The 16,628-nt window shown below is 40.7% G+C and overlaps 1 protein-coding gene across 1 annotated transcript in view; it reads left to right on the top strand.

Moving 5' to 3' along the window:
- LOC140272814 (thyroid hormone receptor alpha) overlaps positions 1-16,102 on the top strand; it is a 109,053-nt gene extending 92,951 nt beyond the window's left edge. The window contains exons 5-10 of the mRNA XM_072368284.1: positions 225-346; positions 2,596-2,743; positions 4,270-4,475; positions 5,437-5,583; positions 6,815-7,073; positions 10,068-16,102. Of these exons, the coding sequence (XP_072224385.1) occupies positions 225-346; positions 2,596-2,743; positions 4,270-4,475; positions 5,437-5,583; positions 6,815-7,073; positions 10,068-10,318 (1,133 nt within the window). The 3' untranslated portion in view covers positions 10,319-16,102. The remainder of the gene's footprint in view (positions 1-224; positions 347-2,595; positions 2,744-4,269; positions 4,476-5,436; positions 5,584-6,814; positions 7,074-10,067) is intronic.
- The last annotated feature ends 526 nt before the right edge of the window (positions 16,103-16,628 follow it).

Here is a 16,628-nt window from a genome sequence, read left to right as displayed (position 1 = left end):
GCCCTGTGTGCAGGTGCCTTGTTGAGGCTCCTGTGATAACGCTCAGACCCCTCCTTCCCTTCCCTCCTCATCACCATCTTCCCTCTTTCTCTCCCCCTCTCTGGCCCCTGTCATGTCAAACTCCCTCAAACACCCTCCCCGCCTGCCATCATCTACACTCCTTATTCACCCCCTTTTTCACCCCATCTTAACCTCCTCTTCAACCTGCTCCTCTTCTCCAATAGCTCTTAGCGTCTCTGTTCCAGGGTACATCCCCAGCTATCTTGAGAAGGACGAGCCGTGCGTGGTGTGCGGGGATAAGGCCACCGGATACCATTACCGCTGCATCACCTGCGAGGGTTGCAAGGTACAGTCTGTCACTTCCTAAAAGGATGACACAAAAGGGCGAGGTTTATAGGAGGAGAATCAAATGTTCACTAAAACCTTTACCTGAACTGAGGTGATAGCCATGACAGTTTCCTAAACTAAAACACATCACAGACACACAAGTCAGAAAATCTGTGATCAGTGAGATGAAACTTGAATGCACATATGATCTCTAATCAGCCCAGCGACATGGAGATGCTTATAAAATGATGAACTTTCTGCACCGTGGCTTCATATCAAACAGAACCACCAGGGAACCTTTCCAACTTTGAAGTGTGTGAGACTTCAAAGATAGAAAAGATATAGAAGCTAAAAGAGAAAAAAGAAAGACACAGTTGCAGCAGTAATCAGGAGATGTAGAACTCAACAGCGGAGCTGCAGTCACAGACTGCAGGTGCTTCAAGTGCTACAGGTGCTACAGGTGCTTCAGACTTGTTACAGCAGTTATTAGTGAAAATCAGAGTTTGTGTAACATCCCTCCTGGACTAAGCCAATAATTGGCCGTCTGGAACATCAGTGAACTTCTTTCTCTCCAGTTTCTTTGGTATTTAATGTATTGTCAGCACTCCCGGACTCTACTGACTGTTTTTTTCTATTTAGCCGAATCAGCATGTTGAATCGATACTGGGTCCGCCTCTTCCTATAGAAGGAGTACACTGCTGTCACTGTTCCATTCAGACAACACAGACACAAAGACACAGCTTTGTCTAAGTGGTTTAATGCAAGCGGACTTCCGGTTTACCTTGCTGAATAGTGTAATTGACTGGCCCCTTCTGTGTTGGAGATTGTTGTCTCCTGGTGCAGGTGTAGATGGTACGCCTTACCTTGCAGTTGAGCGTGACGTGGGAAGACCCTGCGTCTCGATATCGCTTAAGAGTAAAAGAGGTCCAATAAGTTTGACACTAGAAAAAAAAAGAGCACAACATAAACTTATGTTGAAGGGAAAAAACGTGTTTGCTAAAGACTTGCAAAAGATCATGAACAATGACATGGATTAATAATGAGAACACAGATGGTCAGATGATAAGAAGTTAAGTGTTTCTAGGTTATTTGGGGCCCTGTACGGTTGTTGAGACGCTGGCCAAAACTACACAAGTGAATAAATAGTCCTACCAGTGAAGCACAGAGGCGGGAGTATGATGATACAGGGCTTCGTGAATATTAGCTGCCGACTTCCCTTATCATGCTGAAATATCGTGTCTGAGCAATATTTCAGCATGATATTTCAGCTTCTCAACTTAACTCAACTTTATTTATTTAGTCGGTTTCAAACACAATTGTAACCCAAAGTGCTTTACAGAGCAAAAGCCAAATTTAGACAAAAAAGCCTAATCCTAATATCCTAAGCAAGAATATGAGAATAAAGAAATTTAAGACAACTCGTGAAAGCAAATTAAAATGGTAAGTAAAAATAAAAAAAAGCAAGAAGAAGAAAAAATGGTGAGCAGTTCACAGAAAACACACAAGAAAGATATTAAAACAAATAGATCACAGGTATATCAGTGATTAAGAATAGGCTCTTTGAAAGATGTTAACTTTAGACTACACTTTGATGTTCTAGCACCCAAGCAGGCTGTTGCTTCCTCAGGAAGGAAGACTGAAAACTAAAGGCACAGAGATCCTGCAACAGACACTGCAGACAGATGAATGAACTTGATTTACCCCCTCAAGGCCTTTTCAAAAATACATGTTTTACTGTTCTGATATATTTTACCACCAGTGGAGTGGCTTTAAAGTTTTTATGGGCTTTTTTAGCAACAGTTTAAGGGGAGTGCTACTCCTGTATTGTGTTTTATACTTGGGGATTTTACAAGGTAGCATAGTAAATTTAGTTACTTTCCTCACTTTAGTTCTTTTTCTGCTTAAAATCTGGCTTCTCTAACTCATGTCCGCAATGGGACTCCATTCTCAGCTGTCTAGCATAAAAGCAGTTTGGAAGAGATGTTCAGCCGGGTCATCACTTAGTTATTTAACTGTTCTTGGCATGCAGACACACAGTCACCATGTGATGCCACCCATCTGTTTATTTAATCCTAATCAGAATCCTAAGCACAAGAACACTTCATTAATTGATTTGATTTAGTGGTTATGAAGTCATGCATTCCCACAGAATCGGTTTTGAATTCTCTGCATCTTATTTGTTCATTTTTTTTTTTATTTGTGTGACTCTTGATTTGTTCCTCTTCACTGTATCTTCTCCAATCTTTCTCCATTTTCATCTCTCTTCAGGGTTTTTTCCGCAGGACCATCCAGAAAAATCTTCATCCAGCTTACTCGTGTAAATATGAAGGCTGTTGCATCATCGACAAGATCACCCGCAATCAGTGCCAGCTGTGCAGATTTAAGAAGTGCATCGCTGTGGGCATGGCCATGGACCGTGAGTCATCTCAGCTTGTGACTTTGTAGTAGTAAACTAACTGTAGTAAACACTCTTTCAACTCCATGAGTTTATGTTCAAGGGCAGAATGATAAATCATCTATTTAACAGATATTTAACATGTCTTAAAATTAGGTAAATACAACCTCAGATGCGGGACTATCTATGACTTATGTTATTATATATTTAACAAAAACTAAACTAAATCCAGAAGCAGTGTGTGAAAAACACCCGATGACTCTGTTGTTGTAGAACCACCTTCAGCAGCAATAACTTGTCATTGTTTTCTGTATGATTTTATCATACTCGCACATCATTGTTGAGGAATTTTAGCCCACTCTTTTTTACAACGTTGCTTCAGTTCTTTGACCTTTGCAGCATTGATTTATGCACAGCTCTCTTAAGTTCCATCACAGCATTTCAGCCAGGCTGAGGTCTGGACTTTGACTGGACCATTGCAACACCTTGATTCTTTTCTTTTTCACACATTCTGCAGTAGATCTGCTGCTGTATTTGGGATCATTGTCCTGTTGATGACCCAGTTACAGCCAAGCTTTAGCTGTGAGACAGATGGTCTCAAATTGGACTCTAGAATACTTTGGTATCCAGAGGAGTTCATAGTGGACTCAATGACTGTAAGGTGCCCAGGTCCTGTGGCTGCAGAACAAGCCCAAATCATCAGCCCTCCACCACCGTGCTTGACAGTTGGTATGAGGTGTTTGTGCTGATATTCTGTGTTTGGTTTCCTCCAAACGTGCTGCTGTGCATTATGACCAAACATCTCCACTTCTGGTGGTCTGGTCTGTCCAAAGGACATTGTTCCAGAAGTCTTGTGGTTTGTTCAGATGTAACTTTACAAACCTAAGCTGTGCTGCCATGTTCTCTTTAGAGAGAAGAGGCTTTCTCCTCCAACCCTTCCAAACAAGCCATACTTGTTCAGTCTCTTTCTAACTGTACTGTCATGAACTTTAACATTTAACATGCTATCTGAGGCCTTTAGTATCTGAGATGATGCTCTTGAGGTTTTTGTACAGTTTGACCTTGGCGTGAACTTGCTGGGACGTCTACTCCTGAGAAGATCGACAGTCGTCGAATGTTTTCCACTTATGAATTATCTTTTTCTCTGTAGAATGATGGACTCCAAATAGTTTAGAAATAGTCTTATAACCCTTCCTAGATTGATGGGCAGCAACAACTGCTTCTATAAGATCACTGCTGATGTCTTTCCTCCTTGGCATTATGTTAACACACACCTGAATGCTGCAGAGCAGCAAACCGCCAAAACTCAAGCTGACACTTGACGCTCACACTTAAATGCGCATCAAGTGCATTTAACTAGCTGGACCTAAATGCTACTTACCTTCCACTTACTTATTTTCTTTTTCACATTACTGTATATTACAGATGTTTTTATCATTCACAGCAGCACTAGTGGTCTCCCGGTGCCAGACATTTAGCGTTGTGCCAGCACTGGTCAGGCTGCACCAGCTCACCCAAACATTCTCTCCACCCACCTTTCTTTTCAGTGGTGTTGGACGAGACCAAGCGTGTGGCCAAGCGGCGCCTGATTGAGGAGAACCGAGAGCGACGGAGGAGAGAAGAGATGGTGCGGACGCTGCAGGTGAGGCCGGAGCCGGACACCACGGAGTGGGAGCTGATCAGGATGGTGACCGAGGCCCACCGGCACACCAACGCCCAAGGCTCCAGCTGGAAACAGAAGCGCAAGTTCTTAGTAAGCTATTATCTGTGGACAAACAGAGCCTTATGTAGTAAATACTGATCACAGTAGTAGTTGCTTTGATTTATTTGGAACAAATTACATCCCTTTAAACAAATTAAGCTTTTTTCATTCCCATCATGACTTGATTTAGGCCTATTTTTAAAAGTTGGTCACTGTAACCAGAAATGAAATGGCATCTTGGCCGAGCTGCTGTTTAATATCCATGTAGAGCAGCATTTCTTCTTTTGTGAAGATTGTTATTCCAGAAAGTTTTCCCATAGCGTGTCATAAGGATTCTTCGCTTCAAAAAGATCAAATAACAACATGACAGAAAAACAGATGCTTTGATAGCTCTCTGCTTCACCTGAGTACCATGTGATCAGCGCAGCATGCAAGGCTGCTGCTCACATCTCAACCTTCAATGGAAACCTTGACACCAAGGTCACGTCACAGTTACCAGGCAACTGTTTTTTAAAAAGCGAGAATGGTTTTACAGTTAAATACCGTTTTTTGAAGATTCGCTGTGATCAGAAAAAGTGAAGGACATCCAGGAGCTTAGAGTGCATTCTGTCATTGGGAACGAGTGGCAGAGCCAATCAGAGCACAGTGACTTTGCTACTGCATAGCAACTTCACAGCTTTTTACAATTTGATTTGGTTATGATTTGCTGAGACCCAGCTTTGGAAACTTTCTAGAAAAATGACTTAATGATTCTGCTCCCAATAAAAAAGAGCACCTGTTTAAATACATTTAGCAAAAAATACAATACTAAGAGGGGATTTGTGGCAAAATACAGACTCGTTGATACAGTGCACACTTCTTTAGACAGTGTAATTATTTTATACAAAGACACTTTTTTGATCAAAAATGCGTTCCCTGCCTGCATTTATATCGATATATAGAGAGTATATCCATCTCACTGCACCCATTGCTATGATTGGATTCATTACATTTGTTATGTCCTGTTTCCTAGCCTGATGATATAGGTCAGGGTCCACAGGTGCTCACCTCAGACGGAGATAAGGTCGACTTGGAGGTCTTCAGCGAGTTCACCAAGATCATGACGCCGGCTATTACTCGTGTTGTTGACTTTGCCAAGAAATTGCCCCTCTTTTCAGAGGTAAGAGGCACGTGTACAGCTTTTAAATGGAAGAAGAGAAGAGAACATTTTATCTGTCATTTATTTACCATATTCATTTTGCTGCTTTCTCTTGAAAACCTCAAGTAGCTTGTGGAAAGACACTATCAAACTGATGGTGAGATCAAAGTTGGAGAGACATCAAAATGGTCCCCAACGCCCCAGTTGAAGGGCTAAATGACAATGGCTGATCCCCAAAGTAAAAGGAAACTTTTGTCCATGCCAAAACTGAGGGAGGGGGTAAAAAAATTCTTAAAAAACTACCACACGTTGCAGTTGGACATTTTTTAATCCATGTGGCTTTCAAAGGCTCTTAAGCCAAAACTGTGAGTTAATGACACCAAATCTGAAGCGATTTAATATGGAGTCATCGTGAAAACAGATCAGTGGGGCTTTACATCTGTTTTTCAGGATTTTCAGGCCACGTGGGGGCAGTGGAAACCAGCTGTAAACAAACTCTTGACATATCATCTTTATCAACACACCTTGAAGTTGATGCAGCAACCGCTTGCACTTAATTCATTTTCAGCAACACACTGGTACAGCTGTATGAGTCTGTCTGCCGCCTCGCTGGGAAGATCTTTTAAAACCATGGCCTACAGACAGTCTGATTCGTGGGCAGACTGCTCATGGCTTTTTCCACTATGGTATGGATTTATCATTTAAACAACAGTGGCACAGATAGAAAACACATTCGGTCTGGGTATACTCATGGTGTCACTTAGATAAATGCCAGGTATGAATGTTATAAATGATTTAGTGGAAAACCGGGTCGATTTTTTTTTTGGTTCAAACTCTAGAGAGGGAGGGAGAGGGATTGCTGCCTGTACATCACTGCGCCAGTCAGCCGGAGCAGGAAGCTGCTGCAGGGAACCTCTTCTGGCATATGTATGCCCTGATGTATTGTGAGAAAACCCGTGAAAAGAAAATGACTTACCAAACATGACTGCTTGTACTTACAGTGGCTCTCAGTTAAATGGTTGGAACATTGTCACACTTTATGATTAGTCATAGTCTTCATAATGTCTTGTAACACAAAAAAAAATACCATGTGAGTATGTTAACAAAGTAAAAAAGTAGATTTTTAGGAATCGGGGACTTTATTGCTTCTGTGCAGCTTTAGTAGCTGAAGTTATTTTTACCAAATAGAGTAATAGCAGAGAACGACTTTTACGGTCTTCACATGTTCTTATCATCCCCTCTTTGGTTTCAGCTGCCTTGTGAAGACCAGATCATCCTGCTTAAAGGCTGCTGCATGGAGATAATGTCCCTGCGCGCCGCCGTACGCTACGACCCCGAAAGTGAGACGCTGACATTAAACGGAGAGATGGCTGTGAAGCGTGAGCAGCTGAAAAACGGTGGGTTGGGGGTGGTGTCGGATGCCATCTTTGATCTGGGGAGGAGTCTGGCGCAGTTCAACTTGGATGACACTGAGGTGGCGCTGATGCAGGCCGTGCTGCTCATGAGCTCAGGTGAGGGGACAAAACGAATGTTAGTCTGTTGAACATTTTACTTTTGGGGACTACTGGAATACGTTTTATTCATTGAAAAAACTTGTTTTTTCACACTGTATATTGCTGAATTATCTCTTATCTTCTTCTATCTGTCTGAAGCTTTTATCTCTTTAAGTACCTTATCAAACCCACTATACTATACTGTACTGACTGGTTAGCTGATAGTAAAAGATAAAAGCTGCTGCTCATTCTTTAGGTGCCTGTCTGGGGCTGACTTTATGTGCCAATGAGAACTGCTGACATGATATCTAACGCAAGTATTTCACAACAGCAGTTGACCTTGTAGAAGTGCCAACTTCACCTTAATGAGAGCAGTAGCAGTAGCCTAAACGGAGGTTAAATGTAAATTTAAAAAAAGCTTAGCCTGGTTTAGTACTTATCTATGACTTATTTATTTCACTGCTTTCTCAAAACTGCCTACCTCATTCTGGAAGAGTGTTTTTGTTTGTGCACTTCACATTGACTGCAGCAAGAAATTTGCATACTGAAGAAAGTTGCTCCAACTGTTCATCAAATGTACAATATAGCTAACACATCCCAGTTACAAAGACAGATTTCCTTTTAGACTAAATAAATATGCCACTCCAGGTTGGAGAGTTTTGTGGAGTGAAATTGTGTTTATCAGTCAGTGTTCAGCACAGGAGAACTTTTGATGAAATGTTGACAATTCAATGGAAGTTGGTGACACAGAAGTCATAGAGAAGTATCGAATCTACTTTGGCTATATCATTTTTATAACTTTTGTAATTACTTCATTTTTATAATTTAATTTCAAAGTCGAGATAACCACAGAAGAAAACTGACCTGAGCAACCAAGAATAAGGACGTTTCAGATGTCGTGATGTCAGTGAAGTATTCTGCATATCCAGGCAGAGTTGTTTGGTTAGAGAGGTGAGCCAGTGCAGAGCAGCTGAAGTATCTTATGTGTGTCACATGCAGCCACCTCAGTCCTGCGATGCTTTAGTATCATCTGAGAAGGCTGACAGCAAAAGTTGGACCACATTTCTAACCAGCATTGCTTCAGTACCATCAAGCATCGTGTCAAAAAGATGCAGAAAGCTGAAAGCACCTTTTGTTTGAGGTTTGCTGAACTAGCATCAAGGCAGGAAGATGTTGAAGGGTGAAAGCTTCTGTCCATATAGCCGAGATATGGATAAGTGATAGCTCTCACAGTTGGATGTTGCCAGTGAGCTGCAGGGGTTTGTCTTCAAGCCAGTGTAGGTGTTATTGCTCAGTTTATGTGGGTATCCTGTGTGTCTGTATGCAAACATGTACGTAGAAGGGGCTTTCAAATGTAATGTGAGTGTAATGGAGTGTCTTGGTCTGACCAGACTGTGGGACAGAGGACTGAAAAACCTCAGAAATGGTACCACAGTAGTGGCAGCCAGTTGCATTAGCTCTGGCTATATTGTTTTTCTTTGCATTTTGTTGAGACTTTCTGTTAAAAGATGAATCTTTGAAATACTTCCCAACTGTGTTTTCAATGCTGTGCAGCTACTATTTCTGGAACTTTTTAACATATGATGCATAACCCTGCAAATGGGAGAGATGTTTACATAAAGGACCAGATTGAGGTTTTGAAAGCCTGAGCAATGCCTGTGATAAGAGAAGAGACGTCTAGGATGTAGGGCTGGAGCCAAATTTAAAGGCAAGGAGGAGGAAGTTTAAAACATTTCTTCCATCCATCATCATAAGGAATGCAGGATCCCAGGCTGCTAAACTGGACGAACTTCAAGCATTGATGAGGACACAGTGGGAATATAAGGGATCTACTGTGTTTCACTGAGATAAAGCTGCAGTAGGATATATCGGACACCAATGCCTCTCTTCACACTTTCAGACTAAATGTGAACACAAGGACAGCAGACAGATGGGCAAGAAAAAATGAGGATAAGCAGTGCTTGTTGACAACAGATGGTGTAATTATAGGCATTGGGAATATAGACAAGATGCATCTCTTGGACATTGTGAGTTTCCATTTATATTGTGTAGCAAGTAAGGTGACCTGTGATATTTTGGTAGCTGTATGTGTGCCGCCCTGCACAGCTGCTGACATGTCTTCTGCATCATCAATTCATACGACAACACTATAATGTTCCCTTTAGGGAATAATAAAGCATCATTCTATTTTAGCTTAATGTAATGCAAATAGGTTACATGATGGTGTCATTCTTCATGTTTCGTGTAATTTCTCACACATTTGTTCAATTAAAAATATAAGATTGTAGTATTGTCATTATTGGACAATGAATTATAAGAAGATTCCACCCACAACTTAAGAATGGAAATTGGATTGGAAAATTACGACTTTGTGATAGAAAAGAGAGAAACAAATCTTATCCAGACATATTTTTTGGGGGTATTTACAGTACAGTACATGCTACAAGGTCTAACCCAATACCAGCCTCTTTATTTGCTAGCTTTTAATGCAGAGAGTCAATTTATACATGCTATAGACTGTTTGGGCACTTCACTTATGCTTATAGAAAATATATAATTCATATAGAATAGATAGATAGATAGATAGATAGATAGATAGATAGATAGATAGATAGATAGATAGATAGATAGATAGATAGATAGATAGATAGATAGATAGATAGATAGATAGATAGAGAGAGAGAGAGAGAGAGAGAGAGATAGATAGATAGATAGATAGATAGATAGATAGATAGATAGATAGATAGATAGATAGATAGATAGATAGATAGATAGATAGATAGATAGATAGATAGATAGATAGATAGATAGATAGATAGATAGATAGATAGATAGATAGATAGATAGATAGATAGATAGATAGATAGATAGATAGATAGATAGATAGAGAGGCAGACAGACAGACAGACTGACTGACTGACTGACAGATGCACAAATTCAAAAATGCATGGAACACATTAGGCTGAAAAATCTGTTTATTAGTGTGCATAACATTTTTTTTTCTTGCTCCAGATCGTTCAGGGCTGACCAGCATGGAGAAGATTGAGCAGTGCCAAGAGGCCTACCTGCTGGCATTCGAGCACTACATCAACTACCGTAAGCACAACATTCCCCACTTCTGGCCCAAGCTCCTGATGAAGGTGACAGATCTGCGCATGATCGGGGCCTGCCACGCCAGCCGCTTCCTCCACATGAAGGTCGAGTGTCCCAATGAACTGTTTCCCCCACTCTTCTTGGAGGTCTTTGAGGACCAGGAAGTGTGACTTTGTTCTCTCTCATAAAAGTACACTATTGGGGCCGTTTTGGTGAAAGAAGAAATGTGAGTGAAGGACGAGAGATGACGAATAACTGGATTTTGTTTTTGATCAGTGAGAACGTGCCCTATAGACTGTTTGGTTTTTTTTGTTGTCAGACACTCACAAGACCCATCGTCTGCCACCAGCAAAGACACATCAGCATCATTAAACAGAAACACACAGGGAATTTGGCTATGCTTTTGCTGTCTGAGAGGTGCACGCACACACACATATACATGTGTTTTACATAGTTGGAACACACTGCCATTAAGGTACAGTATATCTATATGCAACCACAAATTGCATCTGCATGGAAAGCTGTACTGTTCCACGTCTAAATGCAAACCGAGGGGCTTGTTTTTGTCTCTACCAGCTGCATCTTTTTGCTCTCTCTATCTTTATGTCTGCGACCTGACCGTTAGCAACTCAGACAATCCCTGCCCCACTCTTTTCAGTCAAGTCTGTCCTGTCTGCGCTTGCAGCCGTCCCCTCAAACCGCTGAGGCCCTGTGAGCATTTGTCAACCTACCTCCCGCACACATGTCTGCACAGAGACACACACAAAATGGACATGCACAAAACACATACCTCATACCCTGTAAGATGTCTTTTCTTGGTTAGTTTTCGGGTGGCTTTTGTCTAAATAGAAAACATGGAGCCATGCAGGCCTCAGCACCTCTGTTTCATATATGCGTGTCTTATGAAGTAAGAGTCATTACGAATATTATCATGCATGAAAGTAGCAAAATGTCATGAGCATCACAGTGAATTCTGTAATCACTAAATATGTAGTGTTGCTGCAGCAGGACTCATCTGTTAAAAAAAAAGTATTATTTTTGTAAAAAGAAATGGGACAGTTGTTTGCCTAAAAGCACAGATAAGTAATGTTTGATATAGGATCAAGCTAACCAGCGGATAGTTAGCTTAGCCTTTTGCAGAGACCAGAAATAGGGGTTAAAAGTTATTCTGGTTCCGTCCAAAGAATAGAATTAACTGATTATTTTAGTTTTTTTGAAAGTTGGATGACTGACTGGCATAGAGGATAGAGCCCAATTTCTGCTTTCCCATTTCCAGTTTTGCTCTCACTATTACGTCTTGTAGCCATTTCCTCTCTTTAAAGACGATGAGTTGAAAATATTCTCACGAAACTTGCAGCAAAAAGCAATAATTCTCAAAACATTTAAAAGGGGTCCAGTGTCAAACACTTCATGTTTTAAGCTTGATTTTCACGAAATGTTCCCAGAAGAAGAGCTTAAATTGACTGATTAGTACTCGGAATTCATTATAGTCTTTCAGGTCTTTGCTATAACCTTTACCTGACATCAGCATTAATAGCAGAAGTAATCTTTTGAGGGAAACACACTCTAAAACAAAATGTATAACAACACTGAAAGCCAGAGAAACCAACAGGTGCTCTTTCACCAAAAATATTATGTTTAAAGGCTTTTTTATGCTGTTAAATCCTTTCCTGCTGCCAGTAAAATGCTTACCAGTAGTGTGCTGAGGGGTACGCCATACACAGAACTGGATTTATGTCAAGTAACTTTCTCCCAGGGGACAAAATTGTTACTTAGAAAAAGTGAGGTGTTTGCTACGCTCTCAAGTTCAGTTAGTATTGTGTCACAGTTTTTTTCTGCTGGTCCTAGGTTTCCAGAAAAAAAATCATTCATTTCATATATCTGCTGTGACTTAACTGAAAGTATTAGCATCGCCTACTATGCTGCGAATGTGAAGAAAGAGAGACATAGTGATCTGATTTAATATGTTTACAGAAAGTACTTTTTTTGTTCATAACACTAACAAAAAAAGTTGTCTTATATCATTTATAGCCTACACAGGATGTCTGCTTATTTGTATAAATAGATAGAATACCTCTCCAACACATACCTCCTGTTTCATTACCTCGCACACTTGGACACGACACACACCCATTCAGTTGTTTTTACCTCCCATTACACCCATTACCTGAATTTACTGTACCTCACTGGTTTTGTTACTCATCTCCATCACCCTGTAAAACAGGGAGCTGCAAACACTACCTGTCTCAGTGTATCAGTGTGTGTTATCGTTAGAGCCCCTGTCCTGTTAATTGCTCTGCAGTTTCCTCCCCTCAGCCCTGCACTGTCTTCTGATAGGTTCAGCACTAAGCACATAGTGGTGGTCGGGAAGGGATTGCGTCACTTACCTCTGCAGGCCTTCCCTTTTTGCCTGTACCTCCCTTAAAACCAACAGATTCTACCTCACCTCCTCATCTCAGTGCAGCTGCCCCTCTGTCTGCAACTCAAACACACATGCTCAGTTAGATATATATGTAAATATATACATATATGTACACACAGTGCACAAAGAAATTGGCTGCATGGACCCTTTGAGTGTGCTGCTCCTTCAACAGCACCAAATGGGTCTTTTAACCAGACCATGGATCAAACCTGACAGCTGTCATGGCAGACTTTGTAATTTCTCCTCTTGTTCATTTTTATCACCACACGTGGGACCAAGAGTCACTTCGAATTCTGATTTTATTTTGGAACCTGAACTGACAGCAAGCGTGGGGTGACAAGTAAAAGAAAACTGTCAGGGGACAATGACAGCTGGAAGCTGCGACTGCAGTTGAAGCCATTTTGGCCTTATCCGGCCACTTGTGGGAGGTGAATAAACAGCAAGTGAGTCAGCAGTGTTCGCCTGTGGATATGGTTTTAACAAGTGGATGTACGAGGAAAGGGCAAGACTTTGGCGATGGGACTCAGGAAATTTCACCAGCAATCGCCACGCAAAACGGACCCTTTCGGATTCTTCCTTCATCTTTGCATCAGAACTGGACAAGCCAATGAAAAGACTTTCTGTGCTACCATCTTTTCCCAGAAACTTTAAGTATGAGATACTCACTGCTGAAAAGATCTCCACCAACCATCTCTCCAATTGCCATTCACTACAATCAATTACCAGGTTTTTTCTTTGCACTAAAACCCTAATGTTTGTATCCCCTAACAGCCCCGTCCTCTTTCCTCCAACATCTCTCGTGTTCCTGTTTGTCTGTAGCAGTCGTATAATATTCCTATATAAAAACAGTGTCATCTCATCTCATAATTACCTATTAAAAGCAACAGGGACTCAAACATGGCCTTTCGGCGCCACTACTCTCAGTGTTACTAATTGTAGGGTATGTAAATGACACGTGCTGACTATACAGGAATACACACACACACACACACCAATAGGATGATGAAGCTGTGCTAGTTTACACTCACCATCTGCACTCTGCTCAATATCACTGTGAATGCCCTGATGAACCGGATCATGCCTCAGACAGGCAACTGCTGGCTTATTGATTCCTATATGTTAATGTGCCTCACAGAGGTTCATAACACAAATATGTACAATACATTATTTAGATATTTCAATATTTTTAGATATAACTGTCTTTATAAATGTTACACTTCTTGTACAGTTGTGAAAGAAAAAGTACAACTTCTTTCAATTCTAAGCTTTTACCCATCAGGAAATTATATAAATCCCCTGGTTTTTAACCAGGTTAAATTTAGGTAAATGCAAGGAACAGCTACACTTGGCATATTACTATGTGTCATTATTTATTTAACGAAAACTAAGCCAAAATGGGCCCTGCGATGGAGTGGCGTCCTGTCCAGGGTGTACCCTGCCTCTCACCCAATGGCAGCTGGGATTGGCTCCAGCACCTCTGAAAATCTGACTTGGATAAATCGGGAATGGAACCCATTTTCAGAACTAGTGTGTGAAGAATTAATAAGAAATTATTTATGAATTACAAGGCTAAGTAGCAGTTAGGTGCTGCTAAGCCAGTATACTTGAATAATGATTATCAGCAGGTGTGAGCACCTGTATAAAAGTTTTGTCAGTTTGCTGGTCTCGAGCATTCAGGTGTATGTTGTAATGCCAAGGAGGTAAGACATCAGCAATGATCTGAGTGAAGCAATTGTTGTATCAATCTGGGAGTCCATCGTTCTACAGAGAGAAACATTTTTGACAAGTAAAAAACATTCAAGATACGAATGTTCCCAGGGGTGGATGTCCCAGCGAGTTCACCTTACACACAGCTTATGCATTTGGTCCTAATCTTTGTTCAATAAAGAATGAAACCATGTAATATGTCATGTGTTGTTCATCTGACAATGTGTTGAGCTCATTTTAGAACCTGGTAAGAACCCATTTGTTTTTTTCAAGTCATGAGTTTATCAAATTTTAAACTTTCATGTATGTACTTTCTTTCTCACACGGCTGTGTGTGGTGTTGGAGCCACCAGTGGCCAAATTTGTGTTCCCAACCTCAGTCAGATTATGAATCCGTCTGGTAACAAAAAGGTGTCATTTCACTAACTTGTATTTTTATCTGTGATATTTATGAATGGTTTTCAGCTGTCATGGTACATTACAATGTTGTTTTTTTTACCTTCTGATTACCAACTAAACTTCCCAGCTCACCAATCTGCTTGCATACCTCTAGATCGAGTCTCATCTCCCTTTTTTTATTTTTACCCCCGTTTTGCGAAAACTGAGATCAGCTTTACGCTTTTTGATTTAGATTTGAGATGGCATCACAGCATCTCTGTCTCTCTTTCTCAGCCAAATTATCACTAAACAACTCCTCTCCCTGTTATCTTAAAGAAACCCCACCAGCACATTAGAGCACACTGCCTTCAGCCATGATCGACTGCACCAGCATAGCAGAGAGACAGCAGCCATCCTCCTCACCAAAAAGCCACATTAACCTAGACATTAATGCCATATTAAAGCTATGTTCGGGCAGCAGGCAGTTCCACCTAATGGTGACATCTTTTTTTATTGACTGCATTCATTTGCTGTCTTTATGACCTTGGCTGCCATCGTGAAAGGGCAACCAGACTTACAAAAGCACGTTTTCCGCATGACAGCTCAATGTGCTTTGACAAAATAATGACGTGGAGTGCTTATTTTTACTAAAACAGCTAATAACTATTAATAATTTGCATTAATGAGTGAGTCCAGTAACAAATCCTTAAACACAAAAGTCATGTTTGAACATAGCCTGGGTGGTGCCACAAGGGGCAGCAAAGGAAGTGGCTCCAGCTACGAAAGCTACATGGATTAAAAACACTTTTTATTGTGGCAGTAAAATGTCTGGCAGAAGGTGGATTCTTTTGAGTTACCTTAAAAGGGAACTCCGTTTTTTTTTTTAAACCTAGACCTTTCGCCAAACTGTTCTCGGTGAGTAGATAAACGTATTTCATGCCAGAAATAAGGTTTAGGTTTAAAAATACCGGAGTTCCCCTTTAAAACTTGGATTCATATCCACGTAATTTACCGTCTTTCTAACCAAGCAACAAAATAAACCTGACAGTCTTCATCTTTCCCGCTCTTCTTCTCTCAGATTTAAGGTTCTTTTCATGAAAAAAAAATTGATACTGAACTGGTTACACAAAACAGTAACAACCAACCAGGTCATCTTTATTACTTACCCAGGAAAAACATCTGGAAAACAACATCTGTTGACAACACGCCTGTCCTGCAGTGTCCATCCATCCACCCCGTCTTCCAGATTCCCATTTCCATCCTCATCTCAGTCCCCTTTCTCCATGTCCATCATTGTATGTGCCCCCCCCCCCTTCCACAGAAACCCAACCCCGCTCATATTTGCAGTCTTCGGTGGAGAAAGACGACAATCCCTTCAGGAGTATGTCCATATGTGGAATGTAAAATACTGAAATTGTGCGATTAAAGACACAGCGTGAAGTCCCACACTCATGTTTTTAATGTCGTTGATGATGTTGCTTTCATTGTGCACCAAGTGTTTGTCATTCTGCTCATTGGAGGTTGGATGTGTTCAACGTGGGATTAAAACCCAGACTTTTAGAGTTAATTTTGAAAAGAAAAAATATAGCAAACTGTCAGGACTGACAACGTGAAATGATGAACGTAAGGGATTCTGTCTTGGGTCGTCAAAAAAAGAGAAGTTGTCTTATATGTTACAAATTTGCAACAGATTCTCTTAGTAAGTGAATGCTGTTTGGGTTTTTTTTGTGGGTTTGGGTTTACTCTAAGGATGTATATTGCAGCAGATGCACTTGTAGACCATTTTAGGTGCAGTGGTTGTTTGTGAATCTGGGGTTAAATTCAGCTTATAAAGTACAGCTCATTGAAAAATAAAATGATATGGGTCATATTGATTTTTTTATGCCCATGAGCTACATGATTCACCTGACTTAACCATAAATTGAAACATCTACTTTTCAGTTGTTGTTTTTTTATCCAGTTAGTGTCCTTCTC

The sequence above is a fragment of the Leuresthes tenuis genome, unplaced genomic scaffold (genome assembly GCF_036924035.1).
Source record: "Leuresthes tenuis unplaced genomic scaffold, fLeuTen1.0.hap1 SCAF_17, whole genome shotgun sequence".
Lineage (NCBI taxonomy): Eukaryota > Metazoa > Chordata > Actinopteri > Atheriniformes > Atherinopsidae > Leuresthes > Leuresthes tenuis.
The sequence above is the reverse complement of the archived record's forward strand: the minus strand, read 5'-3'. Positions and strand labels throughout refer to the sequence as shown.